At 45.8% G+C, this 23,667-nt stretch overlaps 1 protein-coding gene across 1 annotated transcript in view; it reads right to left on the bottom strand.

Annotated features, from left to right (window-relative positions):
- Nucleotides 1-20,496, bottom strand: part of LOC119388379 (uncharacterized) — a 29,823-nt gene extending 9,327 nt beyond the window's left edge. The window contains exons 1-3 of the mRNA XM_037656088.2: nucleotides 20,375-20,496; nucleotides 17,593-17,786; nucleotides 9,688-9,759 (exon numbers count right to left, since the gene is read on the bottom strand). Of these exons, the coding sequence (XP_037512016.1) occupies nucleotides 9,688-9,759; nucleotides 17,593-17,786; nucleotides 20,375-20,390 (282 nt within the window). The 5' untranslated portion in view covers nucleotides 20,391-20,496. The remainder of the gene's footprint in view (nucleotides 1-9,687; nucleotides 9,760-17,592; nucleotides 17,787-20,374) is intronic.
- Nucleotides 20,497-23,667: the final 3,171 nt, after the last annotated feature.

Raw genomic sequence — 23,667 nt, forward strand, 5'->3', positions numbered from 1 at the left:
GTCGGCCGAATGCTTCGGTGACGAGAGTCTTGAAGGCTGACCAGTCGGCGATGGCGGATTCGCGGTTGGTGAACCAAAGTTTAGCGACGTCAGCCAAGTAAAAGATAACGTAGCCGAGCTTAGAGTCGTCATCCCACTTGTTGCTAGCGCTCACGCGTTCGTACAAGGAGAGCCAGTCTTCGACGTCGTGCTCACCACTTCCGCTGAAGATGGGCGGGTCTCGTTGACGGGTAGAGCCGGGGCAGGGGGTCGGGACAGCCGGTGGTGCTGGCTGGGCAGTGACTGCGTCAGTCATGTTGTCCGGTGGTCGCTCGGCCAACTTGCGAGAGCGGAGCTCCAGGTCTGGTTGGGAATCTCAGCAACCTCCACCAAATGTGATGAGGTTTATTGGTGTAATGAAGTCGCGACGAAAAGGGACCGTACACTGACACAGTGCAAGGCTGGCAAAAGGCGGCACAGGCTCTCGCGCAATCAGAACGCGGGTCGTTTCTCGTCCTCCTTCACAGGCGCATACTCGGTCGTGCATCTGCTCCACTACACTACGAAGAAGTAATTCCGCTTAGACGCTTTAAAAGAAATGACCCAGTGTTCAAAAGCAGTCGGCGCCTTCAGAAAAGCGCCGATTGAATCACATATGTGCTGCATGGAATTGGCTGCATGCTCAACCTATCGATCGCACTGGCATGCGATCTTTGGTGCAGAATGTTCGCTGTGCGCTCGCCTCAGCTATCTACATATTGGCTGTACAACCTGGCACCTGTGAGCATTGAAGGCTTTGGACAGGACATTAAACCCCGTTTGGAATGCCTCTTAACATGACTTCATGGCATTGGGAAACGCCCGAACTTTAAGCCCTGATGTATGTCACTATGCACATTCACTTTACACTAGTTGTGTAATGCGTGGGGTCGATTCTGAAACCTACAAGTACTTTATTCTTGCTAGTGGTCCTTGCTAGCGTTGTTTTCTTTTCTTTTGCATGAAACTGGTGAATATATGTTTATGTTGCTACATCTCCTTTGAAAACGATTGCAATAAAGTACGTGGTTTACAAGCAATATTCATGACCACTCTTCGCATTTGCTTTCAAACTGCGAATAGTGCAAATATGTAATTTTAACTAACTGCTTGCTTCATCCACTTTTCTGTAACCTTATGGAGCTTTTAGAGAGGATGGGAGTCCCTGGGAGCCTACGAAGAATACCAGGATCTGCAGCGAACATTACTGCACGTATTCCCTTACGAACACGTAGTGTGTGCATCGAAACTTCGAAAAAGTATCACGCGCGTAATTGCTGCTGGTTTAAAGCATGCCACCCATTACAAAGGGCATACTCGCACATTCTCTTACACACACGTAGTGGGCACACTGTTGTCATAAAAGTGCTGTTGAAGAGGGCGAAGACCTTTACCTTTACTGTAGGTATGTCGGGTGTGTGTGTGTGTGCGTGTGTGTGAGACCGGGCGACGGAACATATTGACAAGCGAAACAGAGCACGATGAGGATGAGGCTGGATATCGCTATCGCGTTCAACTCTTAAAGGTGAAGCTTATGCGTCCCCGAATTTTTCTGAACGGTGAAAGATCAAATGATCCATTAAACCAAACTGACGTAATTATTGCCGGAGTCCTATACGTGCTATCTTTCTCAAGTCTATAGTGCTGGTTTGGAAGTTTTACCAACGCTGATATTTGCCGCACCTGTACATTCGCCGGCGCGACAGCGCTCCCTCAATATCTACTAAAACGAAGCTAGTGTGTCATAGAAAACAATGGTTCACGCGTCAACAAATGAAGCCATTAGCGGTCGGGGCGTTATAAAGAAAGCGGTGTATTCACGATCAGCGCCACTTCGTAGGAAAGTTTGTTAATGCTTGTCTGTACACGGCCTCCGAGATCGCGTTCCGGTTCTCGGAGGCCATGGTTTGTGGCAAACACTTGGCGCGTATGGTGATACTGTCGTCCCATAAAGCTGTGAAATCGGACGCATGTCCACTATTATAAGGTGCGGTTCCTTTGCGCACTCTGTGACCGCAGAAGTAATTATACGGGACGCGCACAAGCGGCAAACCGCGCGCACACACATCAACCATGCTTGCAGTGAAAGCAGGCGTCTCCGGCACGAAGCCCGCCTGCGGTTTCAAAGGCCGCCGCTACGCGGCTTTCGGTGGCGCCCCTATAGGCGCTGCGCACCGCCTTATATATATATATATATATATATATATATATATATATATATATATATATATATATATATATATATATATATATATGTGTGTGTGTGTGTGTGTTTGTGTGTGTGTGTGTGTGTGTGTGTGTACTGTGTACTGTGTACTGTGTACTGTGTACTGTGTAAGCATCTGAAATGACATTGGAAAGAAATAAACAGCAGTCATGTTTCTTTCTTCGCACTGTTCTATTTTCGGAAACCGCAGGACCAGGAAAGCAGCCCACCTCAAACTTTGGGAAAACTTATGTGCAAAAACGGAACAGTGAAGCGAGCAAACGCGAACGCGCCTTTCTTGTTTCGCTCTTGTGCATTGGTAAGAGCTTGATGCGGGATAGTCGTTTCATAATTAGAGCAGAGAATAAAACAGCGTGACGAGAACAGGGACAACAAAGGAACAAAGCTCTGGTCCTATCGTCCTCGTTACCTTGTCGTCCTTGTTCTGGTCGTAGTGTTTCATCCTCGGCCCTTGTGCTATTCACTGCAAGCATCGTTTACCAAGAAGCCCAGCTTAAAATCCGCTTTCGGGGGGGGGGGGGACACGCCCGTTTTCGGGTGGTTTTCGTGCCAAACTCCGGTTGGCACGAATTAGTACATGCTGGTTGTGTTATTTATAAACGCTTCTCTCGTATGCACACACATGTTGAAACAAGGTGACTAATCCGAACTTTTTTTTTGCGTTTATTTTCATCCAGAGGTTGCAGAAGTTTCGCCATAAGTGTTCTGCGCGATCAAGGTGCCATTTCTTTTCACCATTCTAAAAGCATGGCGCACCAATTTATTTTCAACGTTTCATTTTCTCGACCATCTGGGCATTACCGTAGCCAAAATTTAGGGTGGCTTTCTTGGCTCCCCAAGCATCGCTTAGTGGCGCTGCTACACTTAACAGGCAGCGACATCTCTGGCATAAAAATAGAAACTGGGGGCAAACAACGCCCGTTTTCCCTTGTCTCCGACGCGCTGCCGTTCGGTTGCGCGCACGTGCAGAGCTCTGGCGGTGCACTTGCGGGCCTCAGTACCGTCTGCAGTGCGGCTTCAAAAAGATCTTCGAGCTGGACAGGCACTTCGGAAGAGCGAACTTGATAAAAAGGAGAAAGGCTCGTCAATCATGTTTACGATGAAGAGCAGACGATCGACGACAACGACGCCCCACTCAAAGCGAAATGCATCGGCATTTGGCAGCAGCGGCAGAGCGCGACGGACCTAGGATCTGAGCTTTGCTCTGAACTTTTCAGCTAAACCGCGACGCCACAAGGGTCCACTTCCTTTTTACCTGCCGGACCGACGCCTTCCTGCCTGTACAAGTGAAAGCCACGAAAATTCCGGTACCGACGATCCCTAGACGCAGAGCCGGAACCACATCGCCAACTGCATCAACAAGCAGGCAGCAGCGTTGGCTACGGGGCATCAACGAGGGGCGTAGCCGTCACTTGGCAGCAGCGGCTGAGCGCGACGGACATAGGATCTGAGCTTTGCTCTGAACTTTTATTGCGATAGCAATTATATGGACAGTCTCGGCTGGAAAATGTCCGTCCCCGTCGCCGTCATTCACCGTATATGTTTAAGTATGTATATATATAGAAAGGCCACAAAGAAAAATAATTAAGAAATTCTTTCCGACGCGCGGAATCGAACGGGCGACCTCTCGCTTTGCAGCCCGCCGCGTTAGACGTTAGGCCACGACAGCACCGTCTCTCAGCCTGCTAACGGCGAGCTATTTATATACACCAGGTAATTCAGCATGCTTTCTTAGTGGCCACATAGATGGCGTGACGTGCGCGCGTGTTGCGCACTTTAAAGATCGTCGCCCCGCCCCTGCGAACGCCGTTGCTGTTCGCTCTACAGGGCGTCGTCGCTTTCGTGCGCTTATCTCAAGGAAAGAAGGGGCGGCCGGTGGGGTGCTTCGCTTCGCTCGCTGCAGCGGCCGCGTTTGCGAAAGGAGCGCGCTGTTCAAACAGAAATAAGGAACAACTGTGACAATTAGTTCGCGCTCGTCTTCTGTGTACCTGTTCGTTTGTTTCGTGCGTCCTGCTTTATGTTTGAGCAGTGCGCTTCAAGTGTCGAGCTGTGACGCATTAGTTCGCGCTCGTCCTGTGTGCGTTCTTTTCGTGCGTCCTTTGGGTTCGAGCGACGCGCTGGCAATTTCGAGCTGCTTTCCGTTCTTCGCGTTACATTACAATTTATTGCTATCGCAATCATTGCTTCGCCGTTGCGGCGAAACTGTGACTTTTTTTCAGCTAAACCGCGACGCCACAAGGGTCCACTTCCTTTTTACCTGCCGGACCGACGCCTTCCTGCCTGTACAAGTGAAAGCCACGAAAATTCCGGTACCAACGATCCCTAGACGCAGAGCCGGAACCACATCGCCAACTGCATCAACAAGCAGGCAGCAGCGTCTGCTACGGGGCATCAACGAGGGGCGTAGCCCTCATCTGGCAGCAGCGGCAGAGCGAGATGGACATAGGATCTGAGCTTTGCTCTGAACTTTTTCAGGTTGGTGTACATTTTTTTTTTTTTTGCACCTTGCAATACGCCACTCCCTGCCGCTGCTGCCATCGACTTTGTTTGTTGAAGTGTGCATTATCTTGGTCATGTCTCTACCGCGATGTTGCGCATGCCGACAAGAACTTCTGGAGGATGAAAAATGCGTGGGTTGCAATAATTGCAAATTCCTGTTTCACTTGAATGAGTGCTCTGGTGTTTCAACAGAAATGTTCACTGCAAAGACTAAGTCAAAAAAGGCATGGAAATGGCAATGTAGTACGTGCAAGGGTGGTAATCAAAAAGTCAAGCTGACTCAGACGGGCTAAGGGCTGACAAAATAGTCGCAGAGCACTTATTCTCCTTGAATCAGAAGATAGATGTACTTCTAAGTTTACCTGATAAACTGGGAGCGCTGGAAATTTCTGTGCAAGTGCTCTCAGATAAATTTGATGAATTCAACACACGGTTGAGTGTTCAAGAAAAACTGGCCAAGGACCTGACGAAAAGGGTCGACAGCCTTGAAAATGAGAGAACTGGTGAGGTTTTGACAGGGATTGGACGAGACATAGACGATCTCGAATTTCGCAGTCGGCGCCTAAACCTGGAAATACATGGTATCGCGGAAAGCGATAACGAGAACCTCTTGACTAAGGTAAATGACATAGCGAAGAAATTGAAGGTGCCACCTGTGACTCATAATGACGTCATGAGTCTACATAGGCTACATGCGAAACCCGGAAAGACGCCCGGTGTTATCGTGCGGTTCGTAAGCAAAGAAGTGCGTGACAAATGGCTCTCTAACAGGCGAGTGCTGAAAGATGAAGGTGATAGCCTGTTCATTTGCGAAAACCTTACACGGCTATCCCGCAGTCTCCTAAAAACAGCAAAGGAATGGGCAGCAGAATCGGGCTACGCATTCGTCTGGCACTCAAACGGGAAAGTGCTGGTAAGACGCGCAGCTGGAGCAAAAGCGGTCATTGTACGAAGTAAGGAGGATCTAGACCGCTTGCAATGATCCTGCCAAATAATGTTAAGTCTTCAACGCTTTGTTGCAATAGTACAAAATGCTCCTCTCAACCTATGGTTTTTGTCGTGCTTCACCGCAGTTTAGTTCAAATGGCTGCCTTTCACTGTTTCATCATAATGCAAGAAGTCTGTGTAATAAATTTGATGAAGTGAAGCAACTGCTAGCTGACATGGAGCACCCTTTTGACTTGATCTGTTTCGCGGAGACGTGGTTTGCCTCAGATGAATGTGTTCCATTTGATGGGTAGGATTGTGTCTCAGCATTCCGACCAGAAAAACGGGGTGGTGGTGTTTGTATATATGTACGGTCAGATATACCCTATCGAATAATTTCAGAACTTAAAATAATAGACCACAATTATGAATGTATATCGATAGAGCTCTTAAATATTCTGATTTCTGTTATTTATAGGCCGCCATCTGCTTCCTTGAAACATTTCCTGATGTTTGTTGAAAAATTGTTTGAAACAGCTCTGGAGTCCAACTTAGAAACTGTTATGATGGGAGATTTTAACATTGATTTAAGCACAGACAGCCCAATGTGTAAATATTTTAGGGAGATATTAGAAACCTATAAATGTTCATATGTTATCAATGTCCCAACACGAGTGACCTCGACTACTGACGCGACACTTGACCTCTGTATAACCAGCTTTGAATGTAGTGACGTCAAAGCGGGTGCTATAACGTGCGATTTAAGTGACCATTTCCCCATATATTGCTTTTTACCTCGTAAAAAAATAGCTAGGGCAAGCGAACGCTTTCTAGTAAGGAAATACTCCCAACGTAGCATGGAGAAGTTTGTTGAATTGGTCGCTGGTTTAAATTGGAACACAGTGCTTGAAGCGAATGATGCTGATGTCTCTTATAATTTATTTTTATCTTGCTTTATGTCAACATATAACCGGTGTTTTCCACGTGGTCCTCAAAGCAAACACAGAAGGGTTAGAAAACCTTGGATTACAATGGAACTGTATGACAGGATCAAATTTCGAGACAGGTTATTTCAGGTATTCCTAAAAACACGAGATGAAAATGATCTTGGCGAATATAAAAAGACTCGGAATAAATTGAATAAGGACATAAAGCGGGCGAAAACGGAGTACTACATAGATTTCTTAGCGCTGGCGATAACTACAGAGTAATATGGGAAACATTCAGGGAGATAATAAAACGAAGTCCAAGAAACAGCAAGGTCCACTTCCAGAAACCGAAGGCATCGGAGAAGGATATCGGAGATTTGTTTAATGAACATTTTCTTTCAGTGGATGCCTCTACAAAAGACTCTTCTCACTTGCCCTGTGAAAGCTATATTGCTGGAAACTCCTTCCCGTCAATGTTCCTATCTCCAACAGACCATGATGAGGTACAAAAGATTATAATGTCCCTAAATGACAACTGCGCCTGTTGACCAGATGAAGTCAAAGCTAAACCATTAAAAGCTGTGAGTCGTATAGTTTCAGTTCCACTGACACACATATGTAGCACGATGATGTCGACTGGTAAATTTCCAAGCAAGATGAGAGAAGCCAGAGTCGCCGCAATTCATAAAGCAGGGTCATTTGACGATTTGAACAATTATAGGCCTATCTCTATACTTTCTATATTCTCAAAGATAACGGAGCATATTATTAATAAAAGGATAACGGGGTTTTTAAACGCGCATAATATAATTGCAAGTGAGCATTATGGATTTTGTAAGAGTAAATCAGCTGATTCGGCCCTCCTGGGGATTAAAGAAGCAATTCTCGAGAATATAGAAAATAAAATCCTCACACTAGGGGTATTTTTAGACTCCAGGAAAGCCTTTGACTGTGTACAACACGACCTTCTTTTTCGGAAACTACCCTTTTACGGCTTCCGTGGCGTGGTGCTATCTCTAATAAAAAACTATTTAACTGACAAGTCACAGTACACAATCATCAATAACTTTGAATCTGAAACTAACCCTATAAAATACGGAGTACCTCAGGGCTCCATTCTTGGACCGGTACTCTTTTTGCTTTATATAAATGATATTGTTAATATTGAAGGACGTAAAAATATAGTACTGTATGCGGATGACACGAACGTTTTTTTTTTTCCGGGTTTCATTTAGATGACATTTTTTTGGAGGCGAATACATGGTTAGAAAAGCTTAGCTTTTGATTGGACGCTAACAAATTTCAACTTAATACAAAGAAAACCCAATACGTCTTATTCAAAGCTAAGGGAACGGCATATCAACAGACCCCACAGCTGACATTTCAGGGAACACTACTACAACAGACATCAACCATCAGATTCCTAGGGGTAATATTTCACGAGAACCTTTCGTGGACACCGCATGTGGACTGACTAAGAACTATAAGGTCTCTAAAGCAATCGGGTTAGTAAATAAATTAAGGCACTTTCTACCACCTGACGCTAAACGACAGCTTTACTATGCCCTTATACAGTCGCGTCTCACATACTCCTCTCTGGTGTGGTCTACAACCACCGAGACGAACTTAAGTTCGCTTTTATCGTTGCAAAAGCGGGAAATACGAGCAGTTGGAAACATTCCATACGCTATGAGTACAACTCCTTATTTCAGCTACTATAATATATTGCCGATAAAGCACCTACTCAAACTAAAGTTGTCACTGGAGGTAATGCGCCAATATTCAAGTAATAGAACGCTTTTCGACGAAAAATATCACACCAAGCAAACCTCCTATGAACTACGTAAAAACAAAATAGTCAAATCCCCATCACGAACAAACTACGGTTTACAAAAATTGGCAACATTAATACCAGACATCTTAAACGAATACCCAGGTATAAAAAACCTACTGCAAAACAGAATCTCCCCAACACAATTTAAAAAGCAGGTAAAAGAAATATTATTTCATGAGTTTTAGGTTTTTGTGCTAAGTTATGTATTGATGTGTTGTTAAATCCTGTATAATGTATATTGTACAATCTCTTTAAACAGATAATGCCACGTGTGTACATATGTTTGTTGCTTTCCATTTTTTCTTTTTTTTTCATCTCAAAGCGAAAAGAGAGCTTTCTTTATTGTTTTTTATTGTACCATACATGTGTTCTTGCAGTTATGTAAACGGGAATGACATATCGCACTGCTGCAGCTGCTGTCTGGGTGACGTAGCCTAGTCAGGCACCTTTCGGGCCTTTCGCTGCGTCTCCTAAGACAATTGTAAATTGTCTTGAATAAAGTCTGAATGAATGAATGAATGAATGAATGAATGAATGAATGAATGAATGAATGAATGAATGAATGAGTTTGCAAGAGTTTCTTTGATACTTCCGCACCTCCACCAAAATTTAAAGAAGGTAGGAGGTGAAATATGGTATATTTACAGTGGTACATACAACTGCCCGCAATACGGCGAATCTACGCGTGAGCTTAGGCGCATTTTTATTGCCTGCATTTTGCTCGGTCCTCGTGTCGTGCTCCGCTAACTGCCCCGTGACAATATAATCAAACGCATCTAGAGTTGTCAAAATTAATCCGTCTACTATGACAGAGGCCTGTCACAGCTCAGCCTTTGATTGGAACGTTCAACCTTACCAATAAATGAACAAATACCCCCCTGAAGGAAGGCTATATGATTAATATTTCCCACTGGGAAATGTGGCAACGTACTGAAGACGTTTCATGCCATTCAACAATTCCCTTTGCATGAAACGTATTGGATTGCATCTTCGAATTCAAATAGCATTTTGCATACTTGTGAAAACAGCGTGAACACGACGGAAACACAAGACGAGGCATTTTACAACGTTGCTGCGTAGTTCAGCTGCCACAGTAAACAGACATGTATAAAATGAACCGGTGAGAACGCTTGTTCTCTTCCTACATGATATATGTACCTCGCGTCAGTCAACAAGTACACGTGCTTTCTCGCGTGACGCCAGCACGCACGCCACGACCATTGTTCTATACGTAACATAACACGTCTACTCACCTTTAGTTCACTGGAAGGTGGCACCTGGATCTTGGGCGGTACCGTCAGGGCCGACAGTTCAATGGGCAGATTCTGCACGGAGGTGGGCAAGCAAACGTGGGAAAAAAAAATATAGGATAGGCAAGTCTAATGTCAGAGGATGCTGTTTTGAAGTGGCGCCGAATATACTCGAGTGCGTGTGAAACATGATCGCAGATGGTTTCTATCTGAGGCGTCCGTGATAGCGACGACATCATATGCATGCTAATAAACTGGTATTTATAACATGACGTTCATCCTCTAGCAGATGACCTGATCTGATAGCTGTTATTTATGATAAAGTTCTTGCGAGGTAACACTGAATTTCGTTTTTTTTCCCTCGTTCTTTTTAAACCTAATAACACTATGGGATGAGTGCACAATAACCAGAGTGATAGCTATTAGACAGACTTTATTTACAAACCAGACGCCAGGAAAAAGATACAAAAAGAACTAAAGGCTAAAAAAAAAGAAAAAGACTGGAATAAGCTACACAGAAAAAAAGAGTGCAAATACATCGGGCCACACTCGTCCAGTGTTTATATTATTCACGTGTAACTGAAAAACCCTTGCATAACAGTTACATTTCTCATGAAACATCATGGGCTTCTACGTGCCAAAACCATGTAATCATTATGAGACGCGCCGTAGAAGGCACTCGTTATCACTTTCGACCACGTGGGGTTCTTTAAAGTGCACCTAAATCTATAGGTACACTGGTGCCCTTGTAGTTCCCCCCTATAGAAATGCCTCCGCCGTGGCCAGGAATCGAACCCGCGCCTTTGAGCCTATAGCAGCGTGACACCTTACCTGCTAAGCTAGCATGGCGGGTCCACATTTTTCACCGTTATAACAGTAAGTAATGAAACAGTGAATTTCAACATCGCTCAAGGCGCGCGCATTATAACAGCTGGGCTGGTTTAAACTGTCATTCAGCAAGTGATATGCTGCTAACGTGAAACACGCTATCCGCGCCGAGAAAATCTGCACATTTCTTAGCAAAACGTCCGTAAAAGTGAACATTCACTAAAGCGAAGCTCACTGAACGCCATTCGGTGGGGAGAAAAGAATATCTACAACAAAAAAATCGACGCATCTCCACGAAGTGAATCATGACGAGCGGGCGAAGCACTGGGGATCGTTCTTACCGTAAATCACCCGTGACATCGTGGATATGCGTGGATAAAACCACAGGCGATTACACACTTTGCAGCTGTGCCCGCAGCTCCGGTCAAGGAAATCACGCTTGAACCGCGCATCGGCGCCTCCCATCTCCGGTAGGCAACGCTTCTGGCGTTAAGCCGCCGCTTCCCGACCTCTCGCCTCCAGGGTAGCAGCTTGTTGTCGGCGTAAACGTTGAGCCGCCGCTTGCCGCGCCTTCAACTCCGGGGTAGCAGCTTGTTGTCGGCGTTGCCGCTTTGCCGCTGCTTCCCGAGCTCTCACCTCCGGGTCCACTCGACGGTTAGCTTCCCGCGCTCTCGCCTCCGGGGTAGCTTGTTGTCGACGTTGACGTTGAGCCGCTGCTTCCCGAGCTCTCAACTCAGGGTCCGCTTGGCGTTTTTTCCGTTAGCCGCCACTTGTTGCGCCTTCATCTCCGGGGTAGCTTGTTGTCGGCGTCGGCGTTGCCTTTCGCAGGCGAGAGCGCGTTCACGTTCGTTTTCATCCATGGCAGAAAGAGAATGTGTAGTCTGGAACGCGCTTATATACGCATTTGCACCGCAGCGCCCTCGTGTATTTTCACTGTAGCGTGCATTGTGCTGTCATATGCTTTGATTGATGGGCACTTAAATGTCGGGTATGTGCCGTGATGGACAACGTGGACATACGGACAAGCCTAGACCCTAAGGTGCTTCGCCCCTAAAAATGAGACCACAACTTGAAACACTGCCATGGGTCGTGTGACCTGCAAAGATGCATGTGTTTGCCGAAGGAAATTGCTTGCGCTTCTGCTGCATATGTGTCATTCACAGATATGCACTCTGATAGTGTCCAGTGAGCAGTCTTCGTCTACAGCAGTCAACAGCCTGCTTTCTTTTCGTGCCCGCCATTAAAGCCCTCGAGATGACCAAGCATGTCGCTGCACTTGTATTGCCAACGTAGGGCAGTGTCTCCAACGTCAGCAACCCGGAATAATATATTTCAAAAAGCTGTGCTCGTTGATAAACCTAGTTGGGCAAGTTGGCTTAGCATTATGAAATGGGAGTGCGCGACGAAAGGTGAGTACTGGACAGCGCAATGTGGGCCTTGTCCTCACCTTTTGTCTTTTTAGGCGCATTCCGACGTGAAGTGAGGCATGTGTCGATTTCCACAGTTGAACGTGAGACGCTCGAGGTCCTGCATCTAGCACTCTCAGACTGTCAAGATATGACACAATCTTTTTTCCACATGCATGGAACGCAGCAGTGTTGCTAGCGCGAATTTTTCCTATCCTCACTTCTTCTTTTCATCCCTTCTCCCTTTTCATCCCTTAAAGGGCCCCTCACCAGACCACATAGCAAATTCAAGTTAGGCACTGGAAGTTGCTGCGTGCTCAATAAAGAGCGTCGTACCACAAGAATTTTTCACATTAGTTCATTACGAGCTGAGATAACCAATATTTTGAAGCGGCGCGAAACCATGATGCGAGGACGCGAGCTTGAAACCCTTGCCACTCGCCGCGTCTAGCCATTGGAGCATTCCTTCTTCCATGCATTGGAGCGGGATGATCACATGACGCAGACACATCAGCGCTTCATGGGCATGTCATATCACGTGCGCATGACGTTGGCGAGCACGCGAGCGGTGTTTCGTCGTTCTGACGTGCGCGAGCGCGCGAGCCTCGTTGTGTTGTTTCGGCGTTCTCTGAGGTGTACTGCCTGCTTCTGCGGTATGGAACCATCAGTGCGCGCACGTTTGGACAGGCTGGCCCGGATCATAGATCCTTACCGTCAGACATCGCGTCGCACCGCTAGAACTGCTGTCAGAGACGACGCACCTAACCCTGACAGTCCTGGCAGTCTTCAGCAACACCAGCTGCTTGAAAGCAAAACTGCGATTGGAAACAGTGCGTAAAATAAATGGCCAATTTCGTAAATTGCGTTGCATACATGGTCGGTGTTTCGGTTGTCTCCTGTTGCTGGTACAGCCGCGTTGAAGATCGCGCATTGTAACACCGGGCGCGTCAGCGTCTACGGCGGCAGGTGTTTCTGGCACTTCACAGCGAGAGCGCCTTGCGATGATAAAATTGCCAGTGTAAAGCTTCGCCTGGGCAACAGACGTGTTCGTGTCCATTATGCGCTCGAGAGCGTGCTTTTCACTGTGCCAAAACAACGTTCGTGGCCACCACTGCTACAGAGGCGTAGCCAGAAATTTTTGTCGGGGGGGGGGGGGGTCGATCTGATCTGAAGGGGGGGGTCGGGCAGGCAAATGTGATCGAGTGTCATTCTGAGCTCTGTATGCCATGGCGAACAAAAATTTCCGGGGAGGGGGCGCGGGCCCGGTGTGCCCCCCCTGGCTATGCCACTGCACTGATATAGAGAGCGTTTCCCTCCGCTCGGAACAAACCTGGGACGCCCAATCCCGACCAGTCGTGCCCAAGATTTCTGCTGTCGTTCGACGCCGGCGCGCCCCCTGACTATATAACGTGAGCGTCTGGCATAACGTGAGCCTTACTGACATTAGTCTCCAGAAGGTTGTTACATCTCAATGTGAACAAACGACAATGCCGACCCTGTATGCACCGGAATTTGGAAAATGGTGTGTTGCCTTTGCATATAGGATTTCCAATTGCGCAGTTCTTGCATGGCCGTGCCCCCCCCCCCCTTTCTTTTTAATATAAAACCGACCGCTTCAATAAAACTGCTTCCTACGTTCCTTCGCAATACAGAATGAACATTGAAAATTGTGGTAGACGTGAGAGGATAAATGAGCCTAATCTTGCGCTGGAACATGGTAGAAAATTACACAGTTTAGTTGTCAGGGCTGGCGCCTGCACGACGCAGGAATGCCGATAACTGGCGAGAACACGAAGGCATGCGAAACGGAGGCACTTCTCGCCATAGAGTTTCCTAAAATTAACTAGAGGGGACTCTGGCGCTGCGATAGTTCAGCCACCATGGGAGTGATGGGTAGCACACGGATTTGCCTAATTTTCATGCTTGCGGCTTCGAACACACTTGTGGCTTTGTTTATTGCTGTGTTTTGGCGTTCGTTTCGGATAAAAGAATAGATCGTCGTGAACTTCGTGACCAGGTTTGAATTGGTGAGACCAAAAAGGTTAAAGTGGTGAAGTGGAACTGCTGACTTTTGCTGAACTTCGTTTTGCGACAAAGCGGATGCAGGCGACGCGGAGCCAAACGGAGCCGAAAGAACGAAGCTTAGACAAATCCGTGTACTACCCATCATTCCCATGCTAGCTGAAGCGCCATGCGTTGCAGCTTCCATAGACACCAGCGCCAGAGTTCCCTCTAGTAAGTATTGTAGGAAACTCTATGCGTCTCGCATCTCGTTCCAATTCGAAGTAAAAGAGAAAAAAGCACGCACGCATTCCCTTTGTGGGCTTTATTATTTCTCTCAACTTTAACTCATAAATTCAAGCAACAAATTACACAAATTACACATGTCACCTCGCATAATTCTCGAGGTGTCACGAGCTACTGTGAGCGACGTCAGAGCACCGTTGTTGACGTAAGGCCGTTCTTTGTTGTGCGTCATCCCCTCCATCTTGGGGGGCGCGCCCGCGAGAAGAAAGACAAGCGACGTTCAGTTTGAAATTTGACCTGTTTCCGCGGCGCGTAGCGTTGCAAATCTCGGCAGACGTGATCGTGAGCGTTGTCAGCTCGAAATGGTCAGACCTGGTGAGGGGCCCTTTAATCCCCAACGTAGGATAGCAAACATGCGTCAGGTTGACCTTCCTGCTTTTCCTTCTTTTCTTTCCTCCTCTTCCCACATTGATCTGTAAGTGTGCCTGCCACGCTTTTCTGCTCACTTGATTTTTTTTTTTTCAGAAGTACCATGACCTTAGCGTCAGTGTCCTTCAAAGTTTTCAAATAAAAGTAGCAGTTTGAAACATTTTGTCATAGCTATGACTCGTAGTTCGAGGTCTACATCGATGTTGTTTTCCAGTGAAGTAAGGCGATGATGATTTGGGATGGTTTGTTGGACATGATTAACTTCTGCTTTCACGTTGTTTATGAATTTATTTCTGTGCGGTAAATTACTCGTGCAGAACCTCTGGCTCTTTTCTAATTACAATCGCGTCAAATGTTTTTAGGACGATGCTTTTTTGCGGAAGAATTTCCACGCTTAGGTACACATAAGTTTTCGCAACATTATACTGCCATGATATTTCTAGTATTACGTCCATGGCTATATTATGTATAGTCTGTTAAACCTACGAATAAGCTCCACCTACACCTGTCCTTCATCTTTGTTAGTGAGTCGTATCAGCAGGCTTTCTTTCAAACTTGAGCTTCATTGTCTGTTGGTTTCACTGCGTTGCGTCTATCAAAAGAAACGAGCCCTCGATCAATCCCCCTCCTCTCGTTCATTCATAGCGAGGCTCTCGCTCTGGCAGACTTGATGCCTTAGGTAATATGCGAGGGTTTATTTGTCAGCTTCCTGCAGATCACGTGCCACGTGACGCCAGCTGGCAACAAAAGAGCACACTCGCCGTCACAGCTTCGAGTGGCGCTGGCTAACACTCCCAAGATTACACAAGCATAAATACCAAATAGTGTGGATGGGAAAGCGACAGCCGCTGTAGCTCAATTGGTAGAGCATCGGACGCGTTATCCGAAGGTTGTAGGTTCGGTCTCTACCTACGGCAAGTTGCCTTTTCGTCCACTCTAATTTCTTTCCATTTATGTCATAATTACTATACTGCAGGTAAAACATAAAGTAATGTCCACTATACATTCCTTAGGTTCATTGTCTGTCGGTTTCATTAGGTTGTTTCAAACTGCAAGTGCTTTATCTCTGGCCATGTAAATACTAGACATATTGGAAAATGAAGGTTTGCCATTTTTGAACAAAGTGTTATATTTCGCTTAGTACTATTGTCAGAATCTCTAAACATATGCGGGACATGGACGTTTTCTAGCTAAAAACTGGTGACCCAAACGCGTGTATCCTAGTGGTAAAATTCAGCTCTCTTAAATCCGCAGACGTACTTGACGTCACGAAAATAAGCTAACGTGATTGGATGGAGCATTATTGGAAAGCGTTTGTGGTGTCCTGTGGAAAGTGGTGTCCTGACTTCTTTCTTGTGTCCGTGTTTGCACGCCCTGTCTTTTTAGAACGGCTGGATGAAGTGGTCTGTCGATGCAAGCGAACTGTCGTCGCCATCTCGTAGGACAGAAAGCTGCTGAAATGCGGTTTATTTGTTGCCACATGTCGGCAGAATGATAAACCTCGACATTGGTTCTGCTATGGATGAAAGTAACTCCAAGAAAATGCCATCGACCGGAGTGAAGTGGAGTTCCCTTGTTTCCTCATTGAAACTTGTGACGAATCGAAAATGAAATTCTCCCTCGTGCTCTTCTCAAGAGGTGTTTTTTCACGTTTGCTACAACAACTAATATTTTTTTCGCACTCTAAACACAATAGGATTGATCGCAAAATCTTTATGTGGTCGTACTGCTTGTTCTACACTGTTAGAAAAGTTTGCCTCTGTTTTGGTTTATGTATATTCATACAACTGCCATCTATGTACCGTAAATTTCCTTTCTTTAAAGCTACACGTCTGTCATTAATGAAAAAAAAACAGATAAAAAGGACACCTAAGCATGTCATGGAGTTCTTGACAGGTAACATTAACGAAAACAGAGCTTTCAAAAATGGTGAATATCCATGATAGATGACGGTTATTGTCTGTAAACAAGTTGAGCCCGAAAGGGTGCAAGAAAAATTTAGGTGTAGGAATATTTCATTTTCGACATTTCTTGTACACTCCCAATAGAGTAGGTTTACTATGACTTGGAACAAGAAGAGTGAACGAGCTGTTTTTTATTGCATAAATTGCTGCAAAAGTTGAATACGGGACAAGCAGTCACTCCAGGATTGTGAAATTGTCAGCACTTCACTGCACGTCACTTCCTCTACTTTCGGTAAATTCCAGGCTGACCTTCATGCTGGGTAACCTCGAAACGGTATTCACTGGAGCTAGTTGCTTCATCGCTAACGCTGGTTCGAGCCGCGGAAATGAAAACGAGGGACAAAGAGAAGACAGACGAGGACGTCGCTGTACTAACAACTGAAATTTGGCTGTCTCACTGGACCACGTGGACTCCTGGCCGCTCAGTGCAGGGACTGCACATGCCAGGCATATCTCGAGCAAGCCTACGTCATAGCAAAATAAGGCAACAAACTCAAGCGGGAGGTAAAAGAAGCCATAGAGATGGAGAAGGAGAGTAGCACGTCCGTCAGTGCGGGGTCAGTAACTCTGACGGGAAAAGAACTTTCGTATCTCTCTGACGGGCAAAAACCTATTTGTGGAAACGACACCAGGTGCCACTCACTGCTGAATATCTGTTGGCGATTATGCGTGTTGGGCTATTTATTTAGCTGCACGCGTAGAAATAAAATTTCATTTGTTAGTAGACGTCCTCGTCTGTCTAATCTTTGTCCATCGTTTTCAGTTAGACTGCTCGAACCAGTGTTGGGTAACCTCACCGTCTTCCGTTTCCTGTTCCCTCGAATTTCTTTCTTTATTTATTTATATATGGAAAACATGGGAAGCTATCTCCCATTTCTCTCTCTCTTGAAGCGTTCATTTTCTCTCAAAATTTATTCAAACATTCCCCCCAAAATTTCCCGAGCCGCAACAGGGACGCGATGTGTAGGGATGAAACCCTGCTGATGCTGTGTCTCCGGCTGTATAAGCGAGCTGGTGAGACCATGCATGCGTACCTCAGCCATGAACCGTCTGTTGAAGAGTATGCAAGCCTCCAGGCGACCCAGCAATGCCTTGGTGTAGCCGTAGCTGAGTGCGCCGCCGGGCAAATGGCCGTGCGTGTCGCGGCACTCAGGCGGCGCCTGTCCAGACTCGACGCGCATCTCCTGTGCATCTCCCCCACGGAACAGCACAAGCAACAGCAGGACAGCTGCAAGGATCACATTGCTCAGTCTATTTTACTTTTTTACTTTTCAATCAGTAAATAGGGAAGTCGACATTGATTTCTCTTCTTCCATTTGTAAGTCCATTTCTTTTGTTCATGTCTGCCCAGACTACGGTCTCTAAGGCGAGTTGGAAAATGACAAAACAGGGTTAAAAGAAAAACGGGTGTGACTTGCGATGTAATGTTTTGCACTTCAAATGGACAATTACATGCCTTACTTCTTTTGGTATAATAAAAATGCCGTTCCAATTATGTAGCTTTTAAGCAGTGCATTCATCGTCATGAACTGCTTTTTTTTCGGTTTTGGTCAGTGTGTGCTCTAGCTTTGTAAGTTACTAAAATAATTATGACCAAGCGAAGGTTTCATTTTGAAGGCAATCATTTCCATAATTTTGCAATATATTGCTCCAGTGCACGAGCAGCCGTCGGGCTCATATAGCGGCCTCCAGATTTTTGAAAACTCAGTGTACATCATGCAATCGCCTATGACGACTCGAAGGCGAAAGGCACCTTCTTTTTTCTTGGTGGACCCTGGCAAGTGTTTCCTGCCGGGGTCCACCAAGTATGGCCGCACGTGATTTCCTTCACGGAAATGAATTCAATATAAGGGCATGCGGTTGGCCCAGAAAGGAATCCAAAAAAAGGTTGTCTGTACTACCCGACCGGAGAATTAAACTTCCGAATTCACGAATTTCGAGCGCAGAAGCCCGACGCGCTGACCACTACCCCACAAACACAACCATTATTCTCGGCGGAAACGCGTCATCTATGATTCCCACTTTGGCAGGGATGGCGCAGCCATCTAGGGGCGGTGCAGGGAAGTACTACTGGTATTCTTACTACTGGTTTTCGCGGTTATTTAGCGGATTTTAACGGTTAGTCATGGGCACAGTAAATCAGTAAAAGTTTCAAATCAAGATGGGATTTGTGAATACGTGTCAATGTGCGTATTAATTATCGCAAGAAACGAGGTAGAAGACACAAACAGGGATTAAGTAGCTTCGATGTTAAAAAAAGATACATTGTGATCAGTCGAACTTTGTGGCACCATATATATTTGATATGCGAAAATTAATTTCTGCGTTTGATGCCCGTAAGCGGCACAGCGATCTGTGAGGGACGCATAATAGCGGGACTTGTGGTGAGCTTGGATTACTTCGACTTCTTTAACGTGCACTAAAGCACGGTGCATGAGAGTTTTAACACAAGTGTTTTATGACGAGGTACACCGATACTTCACTGACATCATTTCCGTCATGGTTGTGACATTGGTAAAAAGCACACAAACAGATGCAAATAAAAACTCACTAATTTGCATGACCTTGGAGTCGAGCCCACGACCTCTCGGTCCGCCACGAGGGGCGCTTTACCCACTGCGCCACCAACGCTCACGCATGAACCTTTACAAGCGCGCTTTATATTTTTCACATCTTATCCCTTTCACAGTGACCTTGTTGGCGTGGGGCGGCGTCGCCGTCTTGGAGGTGAAGTACTGCATCATGGCACTAACGAGCGCCGACAGGAGGCGCTTCGGCAGCCTCAGCGCTAGGGCGCAATTTTGGCGGTTTGGGCGTGTTGTGGCGGTAGGGCGCCTCGATGCCAGCGTTCCTTCGTTCAATTTTGGCATCGAGGCGCCCTACTCAGCGCCGCGCAGATGGCTCCCCGATTTCCACTCCATTTCGTTTCAATACAGTTTGAGTGGGTGCTCTGTTACAGTGAGACACGCCAGCGGGCGGAGGGACACCTTCGCGCATTGATGGCTCAAGCTACGAGCTCTGCCTCTCGTGTCCCTGAAGCGCTGTGTGGTACGGTATACGCATGAGCAGGTTACCCAGTCACTGGAGAGCGCACGCTTTGCCATTTCTCTCCTCAAACGACGACGCTTTCCATGAGTGCATATCGAGTACTAGCGATTATGTGCTTGTTGATGCCATCTTTGCGCGGGTTTCACCGTACGCTGTGTCCTGGTTTATGTTAACTAAACTTCAGCTACCGCAAAGGTTTATTCTTGATAATTGACGTTAGTCCTCGGGACGGAGTTGTGCCACTAGACGACAACGTACGTACGTCCATATCAAACGGTGCTATAGGCACCAAACTCCCGCTGACACTGTGCAAGCTCTCATTTATCAATGTACAATGAACATTGAACTGCTTTTGTAAAGACACGTTTCATTTTCGTGTTATACCGATTCCTATGACGGAGGAATTAACCATGTGTTTTTTTTTTCATTCCGCCCCCATCGGAATGCGGACGTCGTGTTCAACAGCAGAATTTAACTACTGAGCCGGAATAGAAGGTTGTATTTTATATGGGAATATTTGACCTTCATCGCCACCCGCACTGTAAAATATTGGCGTAAAATACACAAACAGAAAAACACTCACACGGTGATACGCGCTTGTTCTACTGTGGTTATGTGTTGTTCATCAATAACTGGCAGTGCGGATAGCGATTATATCATACTGACTAGCACTTGCTGCCACTTCATGAAGATTGAACCAACCGACTTTAACGTTCCGACGTGGCGACAGCCTATTCGCTTCATGAGTTGAGAACTCAACTTCCTTACCCGGCTTTCCAACCATGTTGTCGGCTTCGACGAGAGCCCACGATAGCTGAAGACGCCTTCGGTTCCAGGGCAGTGCACTTGCCGAGCGATGCGCAGAGACGGGCGTTTATATAGGCGCCGACATGGGCCCAACCGCAAATCGCACGCACACCAAGAAATCCCTTAATCCCAAATCACTCCGAGCCGTGGGTCCCTTGGGAAGATGTCGATCCATAGAGTTCCATGCTCCAAACTGGTGGCGCTTGGAGAGCCGGTCGACAACGGTTGAAAAACAATTAGTAGCCCAAGCTACAAGCGAAGAAAGCAGGGATTACCGTTGCTCACTGATTGTCTTTAGGTCAAGGTTCCGCTACATGTGCGTGGGACCATGTCTGGAAGAAAGAGCTTCACAGCTACTGAATACCACAAGTCAATGACGGTGGCGTCAGCGAAAGGCGCAAGAAAGCGTCCTGACGTAGACTCAGTGAAAGGTCCTTAGCGTGTGCAGAACGTCTTGAACGGAGTGGTGAAATGTATCAACGAGAAATCAAATCTTACCGAATTTCCCTATTGTGCCCGATTGAAGTTCTCGATTTTTCTCTTATCTCTATTTCTGTCACTGTACCGAGTAGCAAAACTTGGCCACCATCCCACTACGTGAACATGAATGTCCAGCGAAGCTGTATCAAACATCACGCATGCTGATGGGGGGGGGGGGGGGGGTATTATTACGTTAGAGTAATGGTAGTTATAATCGCTGTGTGGTCGCTGTGGTAGGCCATGATTAGTTCCGCGACCATTTTCAGAAGGACGAATTTGTTCCTTTCGTCAAGCATTGTATTCACGCTGTTTTTCTGATGTCTTTAATTTCCGTGGTCTACCCATGGCAGTCTTAGAATGAACTGAATGAGTTGCTGTACGGGTCTTCCTTTTATATATGAAAGCGGGAAACACACGCGGCGAGAAGGAAGGGCCATTTCACGTCATTCAAAGCCCTCGTGTGAAGTGCAAAGCAGCTGCAACCTAATCTTTACCGGGAATTCATGGGAGGGTGTTCCCATTGTTCACAGGCGAGTTATCCATAATGCAGTTCTGATGCTTGTTTTGTGGTTTTCTTTATCGAAACGAATATTGATCTCTCTACTGTATGCCTGATTGCAAAGGAAGATGTGCCGTTTACCTGCAATTGTTAAAGTGCCTGGACAGCCGAGTGCTTAGGACGTTTGCCTTCGCATCATGGGTACGCGGGTTCGAATCCTGCCGAGAAATTTTTTCGCCAAGATTTTCTTTCTCTCTCACACACCCCCTTTCTATACGCCGCCTGTCTGTTGCCCAATTTCTGTGGCACATATCCGTTTATGATGATGGGAGTTTTGTGTTTACGCCACGAAAACGTGCCAGTATCTGACTACTCTCTGGTTGTCATTTCCCTTCTGTGTGTCCCTTTCTGCTGTTCTGGGTAACGAGCCTTTAGGCTTTCATCGTCTCCTGATCTAAGCAGTGAGCTTGAGTTTTCCGACAGTAAACGCTTTTGATATTTATGTCCCTAGGAACAATTCCAACAGGAATTTGTATTAGTCCCACAAAACATGTTTAGGTCCCATGTATAAGTTCCATAGCAGGATGTGTTGTATAAGTTCTATATCAGGATGTGTTGGTCCAATATGGAGTAGTGCTGTGCTTGTAAGTATATATGCCAGTCTTCTGTCAGGGCAGCAAGATATTCTACAGGACAGGCAAAGTTCCCTATCTGACTTAGCAGAGACTTTGTCTGGGCAAGTTGGTGCGACATTTGCAAAATATAACAGCATGAAGCACGGGACTGAAGACACAACACTCGTCCTGTGGTGTTTGTGTCTTCCCTATCTGACCAATACAAGGAGCGATATATACTTGCATTTGACAAATAAAATTCTCTATGGGTCCCAATAGATGCTGTATAAGTAGTTTTATTAACTTGCGTTGGTCTATTCAAGAACGGTGAACGCATTCCACCTGTAAAAGAGCACGTATCTAAGCAACTGATGGCAGACGGCGTGAACTTATTTGCATGTTTGTCAGCCCAACAAATAATCTAACACTCATCATATTAGTGTGGCTTATGACAAGCGCACCTGCAGTGGTGCACTTGTATCATACTCTGACTACATTTTCTACTGTATCTGCGGACGTATTTGCATATCCTAGTTTTGCTATTAAAGCATAATTTCTGCGTCAGAAAGATTATTGACAGCTTTTGCCAGCAAATAAAGCTCTTCAGGCTAGAGGTTAAGGTCATAAACCAATTCTGAAATAATATGGTTGCTACACGTGACTGTACATTTCTGGCGTTTTACATTCCCCAAACCACAATATGATTACGAGTCACGTTGCAGTAAGGGACCCGCGGTTGTTTTAAAGAAAGTGCCAGTCGCATTTATTAATGATCTGGAAGTCGCATGCCTCAATGTTTCACAATGATCCTTAATGGACATTTTTTGGCACAGTTTTAGTGATAATTCTCAGTTTATTTATGGTGTCTGAATAATTCTTATGCGCAACAGTGTAACAAACCTCTCACTGCATTTTTCTAATAGATTATGCTGCCATTGTGTTTAAGCTAGTGCATTGTGCGCACCTTTAATTATTCACCTTTAATTGTGATAATTCTGTGCTTTTAATGTTCACTTGACTTGAAGTACTTCTAATTTATTTTTACGTCATCGCCTGTGATCTGTTGCTATGTGGCTGTGAACTGCTTTTGTGCGCAGTGGTCCAATCTACACCTATGTATGCATATGATACACAGCTATAAATGCAACAGACACTCTGCAGACCTATACATGATAAATATGCTGCTGACATTATTTATAATCGCTGGCTATACCTCTTTCAAGGATGTTCCGTCTTTTGAATGAACAATTGAGAATTTCTTTAACCAATATATGCACTAAATCTGAAACGTTGTTTATTTGCCAGGCCGTGTTATTTTTTGTTATTAGTGGCCTTGATGTCACACTCTGGAGATTGTATTCATGCAATAGTTTCTGCAACATGTGAACATGCGTATCTGACTAAATTCCGATTACCAACAGGACTCGTGTCAGGCTTGATGGCATTTTTTTATATTAATGCAAAACTACCTTTATACGTATACTATGCTATAGGTAGCATATTACGAGATGACACGTCTCTTAGCGAACATCATTACTGCCACAGATGTTTTCACGGTGGGAAGAAAATTCAGCCGTTGCGAAATTATCATCGGGTACGATATGTCGCACTCATCTTTTAAATGCTAGAACGTCTCTTTGGCTAGCTCTACCTACATTTGC

The sequence above is a fragment of the Rhipicephalus sanguineus genome, chromosome 1 (genome assembly GCF_013339695.2).
Source record: "Rhipicephalus sanguineus isolate Rsan-2018 chromosome 1, BIME_Rsan_1.4, whole genome shotgun sequence".
NCBI lineage: Eukaryota > Metazoa > Arthropoda > Arachnida > Ixodida > Ixodidae > Rhipicephalus > Rhipicephalus sanguineus.